Source organism: Neopelma chrysocephalum, unplaced genomic scaffold (assembly GCF_003984885.1).
Source record: "Neopelma chrysocephalum unplaced genomic scaffold, ASM398488v2 Primary Assembly neopelma1_22, whole genome shotgun sequence".
Lineage (NCBI taxonomy): Eukaryota > Metazoa > Chordata > Aves > Passeriformes > Pipridae > Neopelma > Neopelma chrysocephalum.
The window spans coordinates 14,462,964-14,481,230 of NW_020897689.1; the positions used below are offsets into that span (position 1 = coordinate 14,462,964).

The 18,267-nt window shown below is 36.8% G+C and overlaps 1 protein-coding gene across 3 annotated transcripts in view; it reads left to right on the plus strand.

Annotated features, from left to right (window-relative positions):
- Nucleotides 1-18,267, plus strand: part of TOX (thymocyte selection associated high mobility group box) — a 224,327-nt gene that overhangs the window by 188,981 nt on the left and 17,079 nt on the right. For all 3 annotated transcript variants that reach the window (XM_027707691.1, XM_027707632.1, XM_027707768.1), the window contains one exon: nucleotides 10,246-10,326. In XM_027707691.1, the coding sequence (XP_027563492.1) occupies nucleotides 10,246-10,326 (81 nt within the window). The remainder of the gene's footprint in view (nucleotides 1-10,245; nucleotides 10,327-18,267) is intronic.

The following is an 18,267-nucleotide window of genomic DNA, read 5'->3' on the forward strand; positions in this document are numbered from 1 at the left end:
CAAGATCCTATAATAGAGATAAACCTAAAAGACTGTAAAATGCACATGTCCTTTGAGCTTGTCATCTGAGTGCTAGCACCAGAATATTGAAGTCTTTCCACAGAACTCTGTTTAGAAAAGTACATAAAATCCTGAATGTCCAGCTTTAATGTCAATTTTCTATTCATAGTTGAAAGCAATAATTGAATAAGTCTTACGCTGGAATAGCAGAACTAAATTTATTTTCCTTATCTCTTTGTTCTTAATTTAAATTGAAACACAGCAGAATGATGTGTTATGGAATCCACATGACACATTCATGAAAAAATGGCTGCAACTAGGTTTTTAAGCAAATTTTCCCAGGAGTTTGAGTTAGCATATCTTTGTTGCTCTTTGACTCATTTTGCCTATTCATTATCATCTATTATGCACATTTTTAAAACTCCAGGCCAAAACCCTTCTAATCTAGCACTGTACAAAAATAATAAAAGATAGTCACCATTTAAAAAAAATAAAATTGGCAATCCGATTTTCTAGAATAAATTTAAAGTCATTTTTTATTCCATTAGGGATATAATGTACAAAGTAATGATTACAAGACATCTTAACTGACTAGATAGTCTGTATTTTAAAGGCCTAATTTTTCAGATACAGAGCATTAGTAACTGTTATGAAACCTATGTCTCTGATAGGAAAATTGGACTCTAAAAATAAAAATTATTAATTTAGCATTTGGTATTTGGCATTGAAGAATCTTCAGAAATTCAAAAATAGTTAAATAAAGAAACAATAACATCATTAGAGGACTACTTTATTGATGAATTATACTTGCTGACATGGATTCAATTATCATAAAGCTGCTGGCTTTTATGTTTTGAAAGCTAATGCTTATTTTGAAATTTAAATAGAAGTGCTTCCAAATTATGTTTCCTGAATTGAAACTCCTTTTAGTATTTAAATAGTAAACATAAATTAATCAGAAAGTAGAACATAATGTAGCTATTGAGAAAGAAGAATAGTCTCTTGTTTTCATGCTAAAATGAAATCTTCTTTGTTCCTATGATATGAGCCAGTTTTTTCTGAAATGCGTAGAATTCTTGTTTCTTCCTGAAGATTGACCACAGAATAAATAAAGGTATAGAAGCTCAGTACAGTGATGACCTAAAGGCAGTATATGTATGTCCAACCCTTAGCCACAAAATTTTGATAACCTGACATACTAGACTGTAGCTTGAAAAGCTTTGTGCAATAACCACATATGTTTTTCAAACTGTGAAGAATTAGGAAAGTGTTGTTTGAGAAAATAGGATTTGAATGACAAAAAAAGGAAATGTTATTATGAACTAGATGATGGTGGGTGCCTTACTGAAGTAAGGGGAAAGTTATGCTTAAAATGGATCACATTCTGATACTCTTTCCATGAGAATATTGCAATTTATTAGATTAAAGCAGATAATAGTGTACTTCCCCCTCATTTTACCATATTTTTGGGTCACATGCTATAACTGTTCCTATTAATTTCTGTTTGTAAAAAGGGCATTTTCAAACAATGCTGCTGTGTGCCTGTGTTTTGTTTGTCCAAATCTATCAACACAGAGAAGTCTAGAAATTAAAGGGACTTCAGTAGTCATGGTGGGTTTTGTCATGGTTTCTTCTCAGATTCTGAATTGGATTAAAGTAATTACACATAATAAGAAGCCGTGACTGTGCACTTTCCTTCATTTTTCACTGTAAATGTTTTCTAAAACTGTTCAGATTAATAAATCTGTGAACGGAAAGCAGCTGTAGCAGTAGCATGTTCAGGTACATTCCTCTCAGTGCTGTAGTCATAGCAGAGGGATTTTTTTTCGGTGGCTTCCAGTTTCTCTCTCATGATCACAAACACTGTTTTCTCCTTAGTCAGTACTATACTTCTGTGCATCCTTTTTTTATAGCTTATTTATGTACATCTTTGCCCTTTGCACACATTTTTACTGCAAAGGGGAGATAAACAGCCCCCAGGAAAGAGGGTTCAGTATGCTAAATGGTTGAGTCTCTGGCTTTCAGACAGAACACTGGTTTAAACTGGGTAAAAAGGCTATTTAGGTTATTTTCTGTCCTTAGATGAAAAAGGAAAGTAATTTTAAATCAGTACCAGATGTGCATGTACTAAATGAACCTTAAGTTTCTAATTGGAGTCCTAGTAAAGCTGTAATAGATGTGGCAAATTACAAACAAAATGTTCTTGTTTACATTAGTGTAACTTTAAAACTTCAGCCAAAGACCTTAATAAATGTTCTGTTATTCTAAAAATGGAATTGAATGGCTATTCAACATTCAACAAAATTAATCTCTGGTGTAACTTCAGTGACTTAACTGGAATTCTAGCAGGAATTAATTTGGCCTCCTATGAACAGCTCAGTGTGTGTACTTGTGTATCTGTATGTGTTTCTGTGTGTTTGCTTCTGTGTTGCACTGGCCCCACAGCTGGAAGAAGGATGGATTCACATAGGGTACCCAAGACTTAACAATCAGAAGAAGCAGGTAAAACAACTGTTAGAGTGCTGTAACAGATGCTGTCTTTTCAGGCTTCATAATTCATACACAGTAATATTAGCTGCAACAGTTCAGCTCAATAGCAACACCTCATTATTTTATCCCTCAGTATTTATTCCTATGGTTGACACTTCATGAAATTACTGCTAATGTGTTTATACAAGGGCAGATCTGACACAAGTGGGAAGAATTTAATTTCCCACTCATTCTTTCCTGCTGATGTGTCCTCTTCCCCTGGTAGAAGTGGCAAGTGTAAATAGTTAATTTGCTTCAATTATGAGCCTGTCCTGCTAAATTAGAAGCAGCAGGAATATGAAGAGCCAGAATTATACATATGAGGCAGCTGACAAATCCTCGGAGCTCACAAAATCAAATCATTTACTCCTCATTGGTGCTCAAAGACCCACTAGATAAAAACTGCAGTTTATTCTTTAACATCTGATGGAACTTGGATTGCATGTTACCAATACTGATGTAAGAAGAAGTCCCTGTATGTTAGCGTCAATCTTTGTGATGCTGTTCCCATTTTCACTATAACCCACAAGCTTTCAGGGTTTTCTATTTTGGTCACTAAAAATAACCGAAACTGATTTGGGCACAAAAAATAACAAAGCATGTTTTACAAGTTTCTCTTTTGACCACAGGGACGTAGCAGTCCATTATCTACTTCTGGGATGAATCAAGTAGATCAGGAGGGGTTTTGGAAGTAATGCTGGTGAACATTTCACATCTCCAGAGCTTCTCTCATGACGTGAGACACCACAAGTCAGATCAAAGTGGATACAAGATCAGTGTTTCAATAGGTCTTGGCGCCACCTGGCTTCTGGTGACACTTACCCTAGCTCCTCCTCCTTCCCAGGGTGTGATGCCATTCTCCAAGGAATAACTAACACACTTGTAAGACTATGATAATACCTTCAGTTTAGTAGATAAACGATCACACAAGGTTTAGCTTTGTTTTATTTTTTAAAAGAGAATAGGAAGAGAAGGCACATCTATGTGTGCACACTGCCAAAGTGAATTACAAGCAAAATGGATTCAGAAATAGGCACAATAGAAAGCAACCTTGCATCTCCCCTCCCAGCTACCTGAACCAGCAAAGTTGCTTTTACTAGTGCTGCATTTTAGGTGTGTTTGGGAGATGCACTGTTTTTCCTCACAAATTTCTGTACTGAAATTGCATCTCTACCCTTTGAAGCTCTAGACGAGAGTGTCAAGAGTTTAAAACAACTGATCCTCATCCTGGTGTATTCTCCTTCTCCCTTTCTCTGAAACACAAATGGGCCAAGAACAGGCGCACATTCAGCGTAAATACAACTCATGTCTGTATTCACATATGTAAATTTATATCTTCAGGTTATTCTATTGCCCTGGCTTCTACAGAGCCCAGCCCTTGAAGTCCTTAACTTCCACTGGCTCCAGAGGAGAGCAGTGCCAGGCCCGCTGCTTGCAATGCAGTTTTGCTGCAGGACCTCTGTCACCTGACAACTCCCACTGCCACTCAGAGCTGAGCTGAGCTGAGCAGGACTGTGCTGTGCACTCGAGATGGGAGACCTTTCCCTCTGTCACAGAAAAATATAGAATTAATGTCACCATAGGAGTCATCTAGGTCACCATAGGAGCTGCCACATCTTACTCTGTGTAGGCTAATACAGGCTATCCTCTGCTAGCCTCCTGCCCAGCCTCCTGCCCAGCAGCTTGGTCTTCCTCCAGCCTCCTGGGAGCACTTAAGTCACAGGGAACATCAGACACCCCATGTCCTGGGTGGATTTCTAATATCCACTTGCAGCATACAACAGACACAGCTCCTACAGAAATATTGCACAAGACCACCGAGTTAAGAAATATTGACTTTAACTCCGCCTTCTTGTTGTACTTGCAAGCAACTGGGCAAAAAAAGGACTCCGTATTCCAAATATTGCTGCAGCAATGTGCATAAATAATAGTCTTAATTTTCTACTTATTCTTCTTCCCCACCTTTTGTCCATACATTTGAGCTTGATAGGAACATGACTTTAAGTCATTTGCATACAAAACTGGATTTAGACCCAGTTATTATGCCTCCATTCAGGCTCACATCCTTGTTTTTTGAAAAAACGACACTAGCAAGTGGAAATAATCACCACATAATCATATGTCTAATGTCACTTCTTTTGTACCAAATTTTCATTCAACATGCTTCTCATAAAGTGTACAGTCCTACTGCTGTAAGCTGCAAACATCAAGACTGTAAAGTTAGATTTAGGCCTGGCACAAATGGCTGCAATTTTCAGTGATCTCCATTGAGTCTCACTGTTTGTACTAGACCTGAATTTGGCCTGTGATCTTTCCTTTACATGCCAGAAAGACTGAATTCTTTACCCTAAAGTTCTAATATGTCATCAGTATCTTTTTCATGCTCTACAGTCAAAGAGACTGCTGAGCCATATAGCTAGCCCTGGGCCTCTCTCTGTTACTGTATGTACCTAGATTAAGAATCAAATGGTAACATATTTCAGTATCCATTAAGCAATTCTGAGGATTTTTCTTCCTGACTGCTGTGGGAATATCTTTCTCCATATTTTAGATGTGTGTGTGCAGCTCTAGGTGCCTTTGCTGCAAAATCAGAAGATTAAAACTAGAGATATGTCTCCCACTTGGAAAAAAACCAAGTTTTCTCTATGAGCCTAGGTATTTAGGGCCAGGAACGACAGTCTCACTGTGGAATTTAATTCTGGATTGCAGCCTACTGCATTTTATCAGATGACATTCCTGTAACTGTAGCCCATGAAAGTGACACTCCCATGGGTTATAACACTGCAGAGACCAAGAAGACAAAATCGGTCATGCTGCATTTTAATTTACTACTTTTGCATATACTGTTTTGGGGGGGTTCTGGAACACTTCCACCAAAACAAATGTGGGCACTTTTACATCATTTTAAAAAGACAAATATAACTTTCTTGCAAGTGTCAGTTCTAAGGACATATTCACAAGATAAACGGAAAACTTCCCCTTCTTTGTCATCCTCCTACCATCTATTTAGGCACAGCCAGGGAAGTAGCATGGTTCTTTATAATGTGCTTTGTCAGCTAGGAGACACACAGCTTTTGCAGACTTCCATGAGACACAAATTCTGAAAGTCTCCTTTTCTCCTAAAACCATCAGTCAGTTTAGTCCACGGTCTCCAAGTCTCTAGTTTCATCTCTGCTATCAAAGAGGACTGTAGTCACAAGCAATAATCTTCCATTAGCAGCTGATACTCAAAACCGAGGACATGGTTGCAGGTGTTTGAGTACCTGTTTGGCTCTTGTGATGACTGGGGGAAGGGAGATCTGTTCTCCTGAGGAACTAAGGGTACAAACCACGTGGGACAGGATATTAATCCTGCTGCCTAGTGTGTTGTGATGTATTGATAATCCTCCACAAGCAAGTTGAGAGGAAGTTCATTGGGAAAAAATGGCTAACCAGAACAAAATCTTGGCTTAAGACATTACAGGTATATTTCAGCTATATATATCAGTGATGAGGTTCATATTATAGAACAATGGAAGAGCACCAGAGACACAAAGCCTGCCTCAAGGAATTTATGATCCAAAAAGACAAGAACTAAATAGCAGTTAAAATACATAAAGCAAAACATGAACAGAAGTTGGCATCATAATACAGCAGTGCTGATGTTCTACTGTGGTTTTAATTTCGTAAATACAGTATTTGTGAGTGGTTGTCCTATAGCTCACCACCCTTGTATCTCCAAGTGAAACTTTGGTACCAGGCTGTGAGAGCCCAGGACGTTTGTTTTTCCTGGTGGCCTAATTCGAAATCTGTCTTATATATTTATATGCACAAAGTAGAGTTCTGTACTTGCTCATTTTGGAAAGTATCTTCTTCTGTATTTCTGCATGTTTTGCCAAACAGTGTAAGGGAACTTGAAGTTATCTTGGAAGTTCAACTAAATAAAGATTTGTGTATTCTGCTGTCTACATTTGCATTTGTGAAGCATGGTAAGAAAATAATGCCAGCAAGTTCCATTTATAGACTAATAATGTAGTCTTGGTGTTTCGGAGTTTCTATAATATGCTGTAGAGAATAAAAATAAATTAAACTGACCCACCCTGCATATACAGAAATTATGATTTTTTTCTGCCACCATTCAATTTCCACAACTGGGACAATATAAGAAATAAAATATTGTGTAAGGAAACAAATCTGCTGGTGAATCAGAATGGGCCTTTACTGCCTGAGTGACAATCAGTTGACATTCAATTATCATGTTAATTGAATTAAAGCAAGATAGAAATTACTTAATTCTATACCTATATGCTCCTGTCAAGTTACTTATTTAATAATTGTTGCTTGATGGAGGACAGGAAAATGACCTTATAAGAGATTTCTGAGATGGTAAAAATAAAATTAAATATTCCCGCTATACACTATAGATAAGAACAGAACCCTGCTTCTTGATACAGGAAAAATGTTAAATGTATTATTGGATATTATGTTTTTCATAATTTGGCACTATTTTAAGCATGAAACTCAAAAGAACTTCTACCATTTTCTAGAGCACACTTGAATGATGATACAAGCCTTTTTCATCCCCAGAAGTGCTGCAAGGATGCAACTCTGTTGCACTTACTACAACACAAAACTATTTAAGTCTGAGGGCTAAAAATTCTCACAGCTGCATTAAAAAAAGAGGTTGAGAGGAGCAGCTGACTCACTCGTACCTGTTTGAGGTGATGCAAGAAATGTTGAAGAGACTCCCCACTTGTCCTGCCTTCATAAGCCCCCAGTACAAGTCCAGTCTAGAACAAAGTCAGTGAACTGGTACCCACTGCCAGGGCCAAATTCATTTGTCTTCAGAGAAAAGTATTGACAGCCAGACCTTGTTGCTACTCATATTACTACGTTGTTACTCCCAGACAGACAGAACTTAGCCTAATGTTTAGTCTAAGCCAGGACCAATCAGAATTTCCAAACCCAGCATGAGGATGATTAGCCTACTTGTATGCTGACCCAAAGAGTGGGCACCTTCAAAAGGACAATAGCATATAGACAGTGAGAGCTCAAACTGTTGTTCTCAGAGGACATGCCAATGCCCTCAACAGGGACGGAGGGGGGTGAGCTGATCACCCTCCAGACAAGCCATCCTGCAGGGACCATTCTTGCCAATGCAAAACATCAAAGTGGGCTGAGGTCATCTAAAACTTTTCACCCCTCAGTAAGGAGGTTTTCACTATAATGACCTTCTGTTACATCATTAAAATTTGTATTACCAGGGAAGACATGGTGTTCATGTGACTGTTATTCGATCACCAAAAGATTCAAGAAAAGAGGCCAAGTCAGTGTGTACACTGAACATGGTAGATGCATAGGTAGGAAATAATTAAATAACAACTGTGCAATGATGTTCCTGTGAAGTAGTGATGTTTTAAATGGAGATTTACAGAATCGTTGTTAGCTTCATATTATTGAGTTAACCTTGTGCAATATGACTATTTGCGGGAAAAGTCAGGTCCCAGAGGAGTCTTTCAATTATGCTGTGACTGTAAGAGCGCAGCAGGAGTGTCTATTTTTTATATTTGTGTAATGCAAAATAAAAGCCAATGTGGAAGCAGTAGATATATGATCTTTTGAAGAACATTATTCTGTGTAAAATTCTTTGTTCAGTTCTGGTTTTTAAGTTGGCTGTCAGAATGATAGAGACATTGCAATATACAAAGCAGTATAACTTAGTCTTTGTTCTGTAGGTCAAGCTGAATTCATTTCAGCAGCTAGGAACAGACTGTTGACTAATTTTTGATTCATTTTAAAAACAAATAGTAATTCCCCTAATAATCATAAGCAATTACAACTTAAAAAGCAAATTGCTACTTTTTCAATTTTTTTTTCAGAACAATAGGAGATCACCAAACACTATATATTTATCTTCATCTGGAGAAATTACAGGGGTGCAAAGATACATTTGCACAGCTAAAACCAATTTTTTTCCCTCTCTGACTTTATATGTACAATTTGAGAAACCTAAGACTTCTCTGTTTCCATTATGATCTTTTGCTTTCCGGGGAAGCAGCCTCTGAGTTTTGCCAGCCCATATCTGAGTTTTATTCTGTGTCTGAAAGCAAAGCCTCAGTGAAACAAAAAATTGTTTCATGAACACATTCTTTATAAAAATGGTGTTGTACTGGATTGTTCCAGCTGACACTAACACTCTCACTTTGTAGTCTGCAACTGTATTGTCCTCTACGTGTACACTCTGTGCTCTCAGGTCCTCTCCATTACAGGACTGCTGGTTTTACTGGAGCATTGGAAGATCAAAAGAGAACACTTTAAAGTTTCATAAAATTTATCTTTCTGGGGAGAAGATGTTCATGTGTGTTTTTAACTGTGGAATTCAGGAGAACACTCCAAAATTGTCCACCAAAATAGCTTTGCCTATCTTTTGGTTTTGAATCAATAGCCCAGTAAACTAAGTAGTATGGAAGGGGAGAGGGAAGGTGGATAGTCTCTACTCTCTTATGGAGGCTTTCTGCAGGTGGCCAGGTTGTGCATTTGGCTAGAGAACTGTACAGCAGAAACATTACAGAAATATTATACAAAATATTGTATAATATTATGAATCCCAAATGCCCATCCACACATGAATAAAACTCAGGAATATGACTTCAAAATTGTGAAATATAACAGCAATAAAAAAGTACATTTTCTTTCCCTTTATTTGTCTCACTCACTTTTAAACCCTTAGATGTTTTTTAAGCTTTTCCTTTCAACAAAGGAGTCAGTCCTACTTAGTCATATGAAGCCAAGATACATGCATGACCCCGAAATCTACCCTCTCAGAAAAAAAAAAAACAAAACATGAAGTAGTGAGAAACTCATGACAATATTTGCAAAAAGAATTGCTGACTTGTTGCTGAATCTGTCATTGACGTGGCTAACAGCAAGTTAGCTAGGCTCCATGGCTCAGAAGCTGGTTCTTCTGAGAACTTTCAAACTTAAATATCTACATATACTTTTCTAAAATCATGTTACTGTAGTGCCACGAGGTCCTGCCTAACCCTGCAGATAATCTTTGATCTTGAAATCTGGGCAAAATTGAAGCGATTCTCCAAGGTCTTTAATCTATTATGAGATTGTGCACATGCCACATTTAAAATAATTTGGAGAGTTGAGAGAAATGTACAGAAATAGATACATGCTCCTGAGAAGTTAATTAGACTGATATGAGATCAAGATTGGGATAATGACTAACATTTATTATCCTTAGCAGCTCCACGAAGCTTCTTTGACTGCCCCCAACAGTTTACCGAGGGAAGAGAAAAAGCCTCTTGGCTGATCTGTGTGGTGCTGTCATCTCCTCCTTCATTTAGCTCAAATGTCTTTCTGCACATTCCCATCTTCCCCAGAGGGTTTTAACTGATCTCACAAGTGGGAGCCAGTGAAGAGGCCCACACCTACCTTCCCCCATCCCTAAAGGTCCCATTTGAAAGTATGCCCCACACTTGGAACAATTAAACCTGAGATGCTATGAGGAATATTGTTTTTTCAGTACTGCTGGGTAGTTAAAAGGTGTTTCAGAATTGGAACAATATTTTCTTTGAAATATTTGATGTTTATTATTTCACTCTTTAAACAATATGAGAAGGAAAGCCTGTTTACTTAGAAAGACAATATGAAGATGCATGAGACACACTGATGATATATAGAAACAAAACCAGATTAATTTACCAATGTGACACTCTTTGTTTTTAGGTATACAAAAAGAAAACTGAAGCTGCCAAGAAGGAATATCTGAAGCAGTTAGCTGCCTACAGAGCAAGCCTTGTATCCAAGGTAACACAAAATGTATATACGTACACTCATATGTATAGTGACATATTGCAAACTATTTTCAGCATTTATCTGGTGCTGAGCACCACAGTATTTAGTGCAAATAGCCATGTTTGTTATTAACTTAACCTTAGGTTTAAGTTGCAAATGCTAAATAAACACAGTCATCTCTCCATGGAAAGATACCCTTTCCCTTCTGGTCATTAAGACAGCACTTCTTCAGTTTGGGAGTAACATCCCAGTTCAAAAGAAGAAGGGGGTAGTGGTAAACAGACCTCAGTATAACAAACATGCCATGCCAGGCAGTCACCATGCTACCTATAAGGGAAAAAAATGTATCTTACACAACATGCCCGGGTTTGGTTTTGTGGGGGGTTTTAAGTACTGATTTTTACCTTACAATCACAATACGGAAAAATTCAAACTCAGCTGACATTGCAAATTTTCATAAGAAAATGTGAATTTACATTTTACATCCAGCAAGCCATTTGTGTGAGCACATCATAGATCACCATTAGGACAATGATGGAATGTTCTTTACTGGAACACACCAGTGTATCCCAGGTAAACAGCTAGTAGCAATTTTCTAAATTGATTTATTCACTCATTCTTAATACCCATAATTTTTCAGTAGACTCTTTAAAATTTGTAAAATGCTTTTAAATATGCAGAAGAATGTGAAATTACTGCACTATGTCAATGAGAAAAAACAGTTAAGCAACTATTGAATCATACCAGTTAGAATCATTTGGTTTGGGTCTATCAAAACAAATATTTTGTTCTAAAGAAAACCAATTTTAGAGGCAAAGAAGGACTGTCATATAGGACATGAGTAGAACTTTTTTGTTAGTTTCGAATTTTTGGGGGGTCGTACACAATACTTCTCTGTATATTATATTAATTTGCACAGGGAATCACTATATGATTAGCCATACAAAGACCTTTCATGCATCTTTCTACATTACCTTAGTATTTGCTTGTTCTGAATTTAACAGTCTGAAATATGAGTGTCACCTTACTCACTTTTGGGGGTTGTGTCTTATGCATTTTAATTTTTTATCTACCATTATAAATACTTGTGCATTTAGTTAAAGTGATTTACAGGGTACCTTTAATTTCTGTATTAAGACTGTTTGGTTCCAGAAATACTCATTGCCTTCAGAAAGAATACCATGTGCACAAACAAATCTTTTTGAAATAGCTTGCTTATTGGCAAAACATAGGTCTAAAAAGCTCAAAATATTCCAATAGTTTTCTAAGAAATGCATGAAGCCAACTTTTCACTTGAGAAAATGATTTAGATGTCATTATTCAGCACATCACGGACTGTTTACGTTACACTCTAAGTAGCTTAATTTTGAAATGTCACATATACAGAACAAGATTTTTTTGGTCTGGTTTGGTTTGTTTTTTTAAGAGAAAAAAGTATATTATGGCGTTTTCTGAGGTTTGTTTTTAGAAAAAAAATTGGAAGATTTTTAATTAGTTCAGTGCATGAATTGATTTGTGCAAATATTTAAATTTGTTGTTAGTCAGAAAAGCACTGAAGCATTTTCTTAACTTTTCAGCAGTTATTTAAATTCTGCCTATAATTTAATGTTTTCCTCTAGTGTGGAAAGTGTAAAAATATAAACTTAATAAAGCTGAGTACTGATTGCTTACTATCGTGAACACACTCAGTAAATCTAGCAGAGCTGGCATGTAACTAAAGCAAGTCCATTTTGAAATAAGGATGCAAAATACCCAGTTGTAATATAATATCAGTATATTCTACATTATCATTATTAAATATTTATGTGGCACCAGAAGAGTTGTAGTTCTTTAGACAAGCCTGTAAGCATGAGGAAGTATATATAATACATTATTAAGATTGTTTGGAGTCCACATGGTCTTTTATGCCCATGTGTTATATTTTTATCCATAAAAGCTACTTTTAGACAAGATTATTAAGATTCCAAGACCTCAATCTCAAAAGCTTAGACATGCCAAAAGTAACATACCTTTACCAAAAATGCTTTAATACAATATTAATGATTTACTCACATTATATGTTTTATACTTTATACCTCACTCTGTGTTAGTCTCATTTCATACACTTATAATCAGGTGTTCACTCTAGGTCCTCCTGAGTTGTATTTACTGCATGTTATTTAACCTTGCTTTTTTATAGGATTTTCTATGCTGCTCATCCCAGCAATGTTTTAGTGCAAAGAAATCCTCACTAATATTCGAGAGCAGGAAGTTTATATTGTCCATATTTTCAAACTCAACTAAATCATTGGGAACTCAGGTGTTCAGTAATTTTAGGCGTTTTCCTTGAGATGTTCAGTTGTGCTTCACATCACATCAGGACACCCTCTTGCTATCCAAACGATAGGAGTTACCCATTTATCGAGCTTTCTTCCTTATCTCCTCCCATAGGTCAGTAGGAAGAGGTGCTCACAAGCAGGCAAGGGTGCTTCTCAGGCCCCCTCTGTCCAGTTCAGCAGCTGCTCTACTTCCCAAAACATCTACTTACCAAAACAACTGCTCTACCCATTTCCTAACTTTTCAACACTGATTCCACCACTTTTTCATGAAGTATTGCTGTTTTTTAAACAACTAGTGAGTGTATGTGAGTGTTTGTGTATATTTTTCTGCATTTATTTGCAAGTCTTCTCTTTTCTAAAAGCAAGGAATGGACATATGCCATGTTCTGTCTGAGTGCTCCAGATTTGGAGTTGAATTAACTGCACCTATCTTGGCCATTTGAGGTTCCAGAATAGTCAAACCAGAAGATTGCAGGGAAATGGGGTAAATCTCATTTTGCCTGGCGATTTCTTAGCCTCTGCCTGACAGCCGAATAAGGACATTCAGATATATTGTTTTTCATTCCAAGCTGTGGGATTGAATGGAATATGAGGTGGGAATGATGGCCTTCTCCATGATGCTTGGCCATTTGCCCCTTCCTCTCCTTTGTCCTCCTCTCCCCTCCCCTCCTCTTCCCTCTCCTTTTCTTCTTCACTCTTCTCCTCCCCTCTCCTCCTCTCCCCTCTGTCAACAGCAACTTCAGTAACAGGATTGCCAGCCCACCTCTGGTAGACTTTTAAATGCTTTTGTGATGTCTTCATAAGGTATGGCTACCTCCCAGTAAATAAGATAAACGTATGATTGTATAAATATGTCAGTATGGATTAATGCTCATTCAATTTATCAGTATATTTGCTGTATTTTCTCCTTTTTTATGATAGTTGAAATTAATGGGTCTGTTGTTGAGTTTGTTCATGTGTGTAGGAATTGATATGTAAAGTAAAAACACATAACAAAGCATTATATCTTCTGCTATGCAGATTGCCATATTGTTTATAGTACTGACTAAGCCTTTGCATTGTAAACAAGTGTCTTTATATTTGCCCTTAGTTGCAACTTTTAGTACTATTCAGGTCCAGAAATGCAGTCTCCGGTATCTGGTAATTTGTATAGCATTACATAAAATGCTGTGAATTGCAATTTTACTTTTTCATAAAACAAGCACTTTTTCCAGCTTAACCAGCCTTTTTTCTGGCTGACATTAGAGTTTTTGCTGCATATTTCAAATATATATATATTTAATACAGATATATATGGGTAAATGTTAAATACTATATTATATATGTTCATCTATGTATATTTATATAACAATATATGCATATTATGTATTAAACATGCCTAATATATTTATGAGCACATAAGTGATACATATATGTATGTTAAATATAGCAATACAAATGCAACCTTCAGTAGTACAAAAAAGTTTCTCTTCCTAGTTTTATTCTTTTTTACTAAATGAATCTTTAGTTCTCTCTGTGTAGTGACAACTTCAAGTTTCATGCAGACATATTTTAGTGACTATGGCTGAAGCTAAAACCTGTCAACAAGGAGAATATTATTCAAATTCAAAATGCTCAAGCATATTTCAAAACTGATGTTGTATCTAAGTCAAAGTGGTGTCCTCACTTGACTTTGTAGTGAATGCACTGTACATTTTTCAGTTTTGTGGACAGTGCAGATTCTTTCAACATGTAAAATTGCTTTTGAATTATATGGCAGACTTAGCTTTCCTAGTCCATCATCTTGCAATTGGGGTTCATAAGAAAACTAAAGGTCATATCTAGTAAGACTGGCATTGCCTTAATGCCATTAGCACAGCAATTTGTAACCAGAGAGTTCTGGGCACCCAAAATATCTGGTAGACTGCCTATGTTGTAATACAAATGATCAGCCTAAGGAATTCAGGTCTCTTAGGACTGCGGTGAATATACATGGAAAAGTATACCTACTTGTAAAAAGCAATATGGACACCAAACCCACACTACAAACCCAAAACCAAAACAGTAAAATTGGTAATAGTTTCCCATTTTGTGTGTGTATGTATGTGGTAAGAGCACCTGCCTAACATATAAAAAGGCAAAAAGATATATCAGCTCTCCTAGATCAAGCATTTCCCCACTCCTAAGTAAATGTGGATGTGCAGGTGTGCTCTCTCCACAATTTGTTTTCTGTAGCTCAGTGAATCCCAAATTCTTTTCTGCACAGCGGCCAAGCTTCAGATGTAAGGGAGCACTGTATCCTGGCTCACTCCTTCCTGAAATAAGCAGCTGGTGGGGTCTAGGACATTGCTTTGGGGAATAAAATTCCTAATATCTCTTGACAAGAGTCAGTGGCTGAACTGTCTTGTCTCCTGGTCAGTGCTTTAACAAGTTGGCTACTGCATACAAGGAGAGCAGCGTCCCTTCTGCTGTTGGCAGAAAGGCACCTAGTTCTGAGAACAGCTTTTCCTATGTTATATCTAGCCCCAGTCCATGCAGATGTTTTTGAAATTTCATAAACCAATTTAGGCTATTCTCAGTGAAAGCATAAGAGAAATAAATAGGGTTATGTTTGATGCATGTTTGGGGGTTTTTTTGGAGCTAGAAGCTGCTACAAGGCGAATGGAAATATTTCCCTTAAAATAATAACAAAAAAAATCCCAGAATGATGATATACACATACATTTTTTACTTTTTTTCCATTAAACATTAGAATCCCTAGCTGGGAAAACTATAATGTAAGGCTTTTAAAGCAGGTAATTCATACTTCTGTGATACCTCATTCTTTCATTATTTCTGTAGTTGATATGATGTAGTCAGAAATTTTCAAAGAATCGTAAATAAAATTATGCATGTGCAAATACGCAATGTCTCAGAGTATCTGGTAAGTGAACATGTATATTTATAAAACAATTGTCTAATCTCATAATAACACAAGTCCAACCATTTTTTGTCTAGCAAGGAAACCGACTATCTACTGCAGCTGAAAATATAGAGCAAACTATATTTAAGTTAGTGTCATGAATTTGATTTGAGGCTAAATCATGTGATGCTTTACATTCAGCAGTGCAGAAATCGAGAGATGCTCTCACATAATTTCTGCCAAAAATGGCAGAAATGTCTTGAGCTTGATAGAAGCCAGATTTTGATTTGGAGAGCAACTGTGTTTGGTTTTGAAGTGAGTTAATAAAACTAGATTTCACTATTAGCCTAGTGCTTCCATTTGGGGAATTAAAACACTTGTACCAAATTAAAGTTGCATATCCTTTATCACATGTACCCAAGTTACATTCATAAAACATCCATTTTTACTCACATACCCTAAATGAATCCATGCCAATCCTCTGTAGATGATGACAAAATGTATATTTAGATTTGAAGATGTTCTTCTGAGCCACCTCGACTAATTAGAGATGACAATCCATGGCTTACTCCTTTGTTCTGAAATATCAAGAATGTGTCAAAAAGCTTTCTGAACTCCCTAGAGTCCCAGATGTTATTGCAATAGGTGACTAGAATTAACAAAATATGAAACATCATTTGCTAAGAGCCTCTTGTGACTTAGGTAGGAAGGCAGCTGTACTTCAAATATGCATATGAAGTTATCTATCATAGTGTGTAGAGTTAAGTCAAAGGAATCTCTGAAGGAGTTAAAGAGCTAAGCAGGAAAGAGAAAACAGTGCCAGCAAGGAGCCTTTCTCGCATAAACAGCTTCACGGGGGTATTAATAAAATGGCTGAGCCCGTGCAGGCTAGAAGAAGGGATTCTTCTCAAGGACAGGCTTGGGGTTGGAAGTGACCTAAAATGTCAAAAACGTTAAAAACGGACAGGATTATGTGAACACAGAAAAGCTGAGAGAAGGAATAAACAATTCAAGATGTTCCTTCCACCAAAGAGACAGCAAAGACAGCAGATGCAAACTTAAGCTTAGGTAAGCTTTGTAGGAGCTGCATAAATTATGCAGCCAATTTCCTTCTATCTACCTCTTTAATGTCACAGTACTGAAGATAACTCATTTTAAGCTGAGTCAGGCCTGCTGAAGTTTGTTTACAGCCTGCACAGCCTGGACCATCCTGGTACTAGCTGACATAATCACTGCTGTCACCTGAATGTAACCATCATTCTGGTCACAGAATCAAAAAATTGGTGAATTCCTCAGCATGCTTCAAGTGACACCAGTCACTACATGTGGGAATGGCACCATCATGAAAAGGGACAATGTGGCAACTATGTAGGTTTATGACACATATTCATGTGAAACCTGAATTAAGTTAAACTCTTTTTTCGGCCTTGAAATACTCACATAGTACATGTTCCAGTCTATAGAGAGAGGATGCCAGACGTCCGTTTCTCCTTTAAAGAGAAGCACCTGTTTCTCATTTAAAATATAACTATGTTGCACCATTTTGGCTCTGTAAAAAAAATTTCTGATTTTGGAATATATTATGTTTACCCGCAAGTAAAGCTGTTTGGTTTTTTTGCTGTTTGCATATTGGCCATAAGGCTCACTCTTTTGCCCTTCAAGAGGTCTCTCAGCATGTATTTAAAGGACGCATGGGCATGGAATAGTACAAGAACATTTACTGAATGTTCTGAATGTACTGAATGTATTTACTGAATATTTTACTACAAAGGAAAGCTTAATTGGTGTTGTTAATAAAGAAGCATTTAGATAATATCTGATCTGTAAACAACTGAAATTATATTGTTCCAACTGAAAGGCTTTGATCATTAACTAATTTTGTGAAATCAATAGAACAAGAAAAAGAACTCTTTTTTCTCTGTAAATAGAACATCTCTGGTTTCTTTGAAAGAACACTGCCTTTTTGATTTTACGTTGCAAGGAGAAATATTAGTTGAGTACTGCTTTCTAGAGTGACATTATTACAAAAGTCTATTTAATTCCCACGCATTATGGCTGTATATTGTATGTTGTAGCAGATAATATATATATATAGTATGCTACAGTAGATAAGGATGCTGAAGATAAAGCATTTATGCGTTATGTAAATTGAAGATGTTCATAGGCATTATGTGTGTATATATCTATATAGTCCTACTTGCTGGCAGCATTTCTAACTAAAACTGCATTAATATGTTAACAAATGAAATAAGTATGGGCACTTGTAGTTTCTAGGTATGCTTCTGAAGAAATACAGGTCAAAAGTACTGGTCCTCAACTGGGAATGATTCTCCGCCTCTGTTAGGCAGATCCTACTTGGTTTTCATAAAAAATGAAATGGACCTGCAGATATTAATACTGAAGTAGCAGTAACAGTGTTGGGCTGTGATCCAAATTCTGTTGGAGTTAGTAATAGAAGATTTTCTTTTTAATTCGGTAGTCCAAGGATCAGGCCCTTAGAGTACTGCCTTGTTAAAACATGTCCTTGCTTTACTTTCAACATGGATGGTGTTTATGTTCCAGCTGAAATGGGGTTAGAAGTGCCAACAGTAGCCAGAAGGCAGTCACAGGTTAGAAAGAGAATCAATACCCATGTAGGTTTCAAGTGCTGTTTGGTTACCCAGATACAGAGGTGAGCGTTTAAAGTGTGACTTTTCAAAGTGGAAGTAAAATTATATCCCAAAGGAAGCTGTGGAGATGCCAGAATGGCATTGC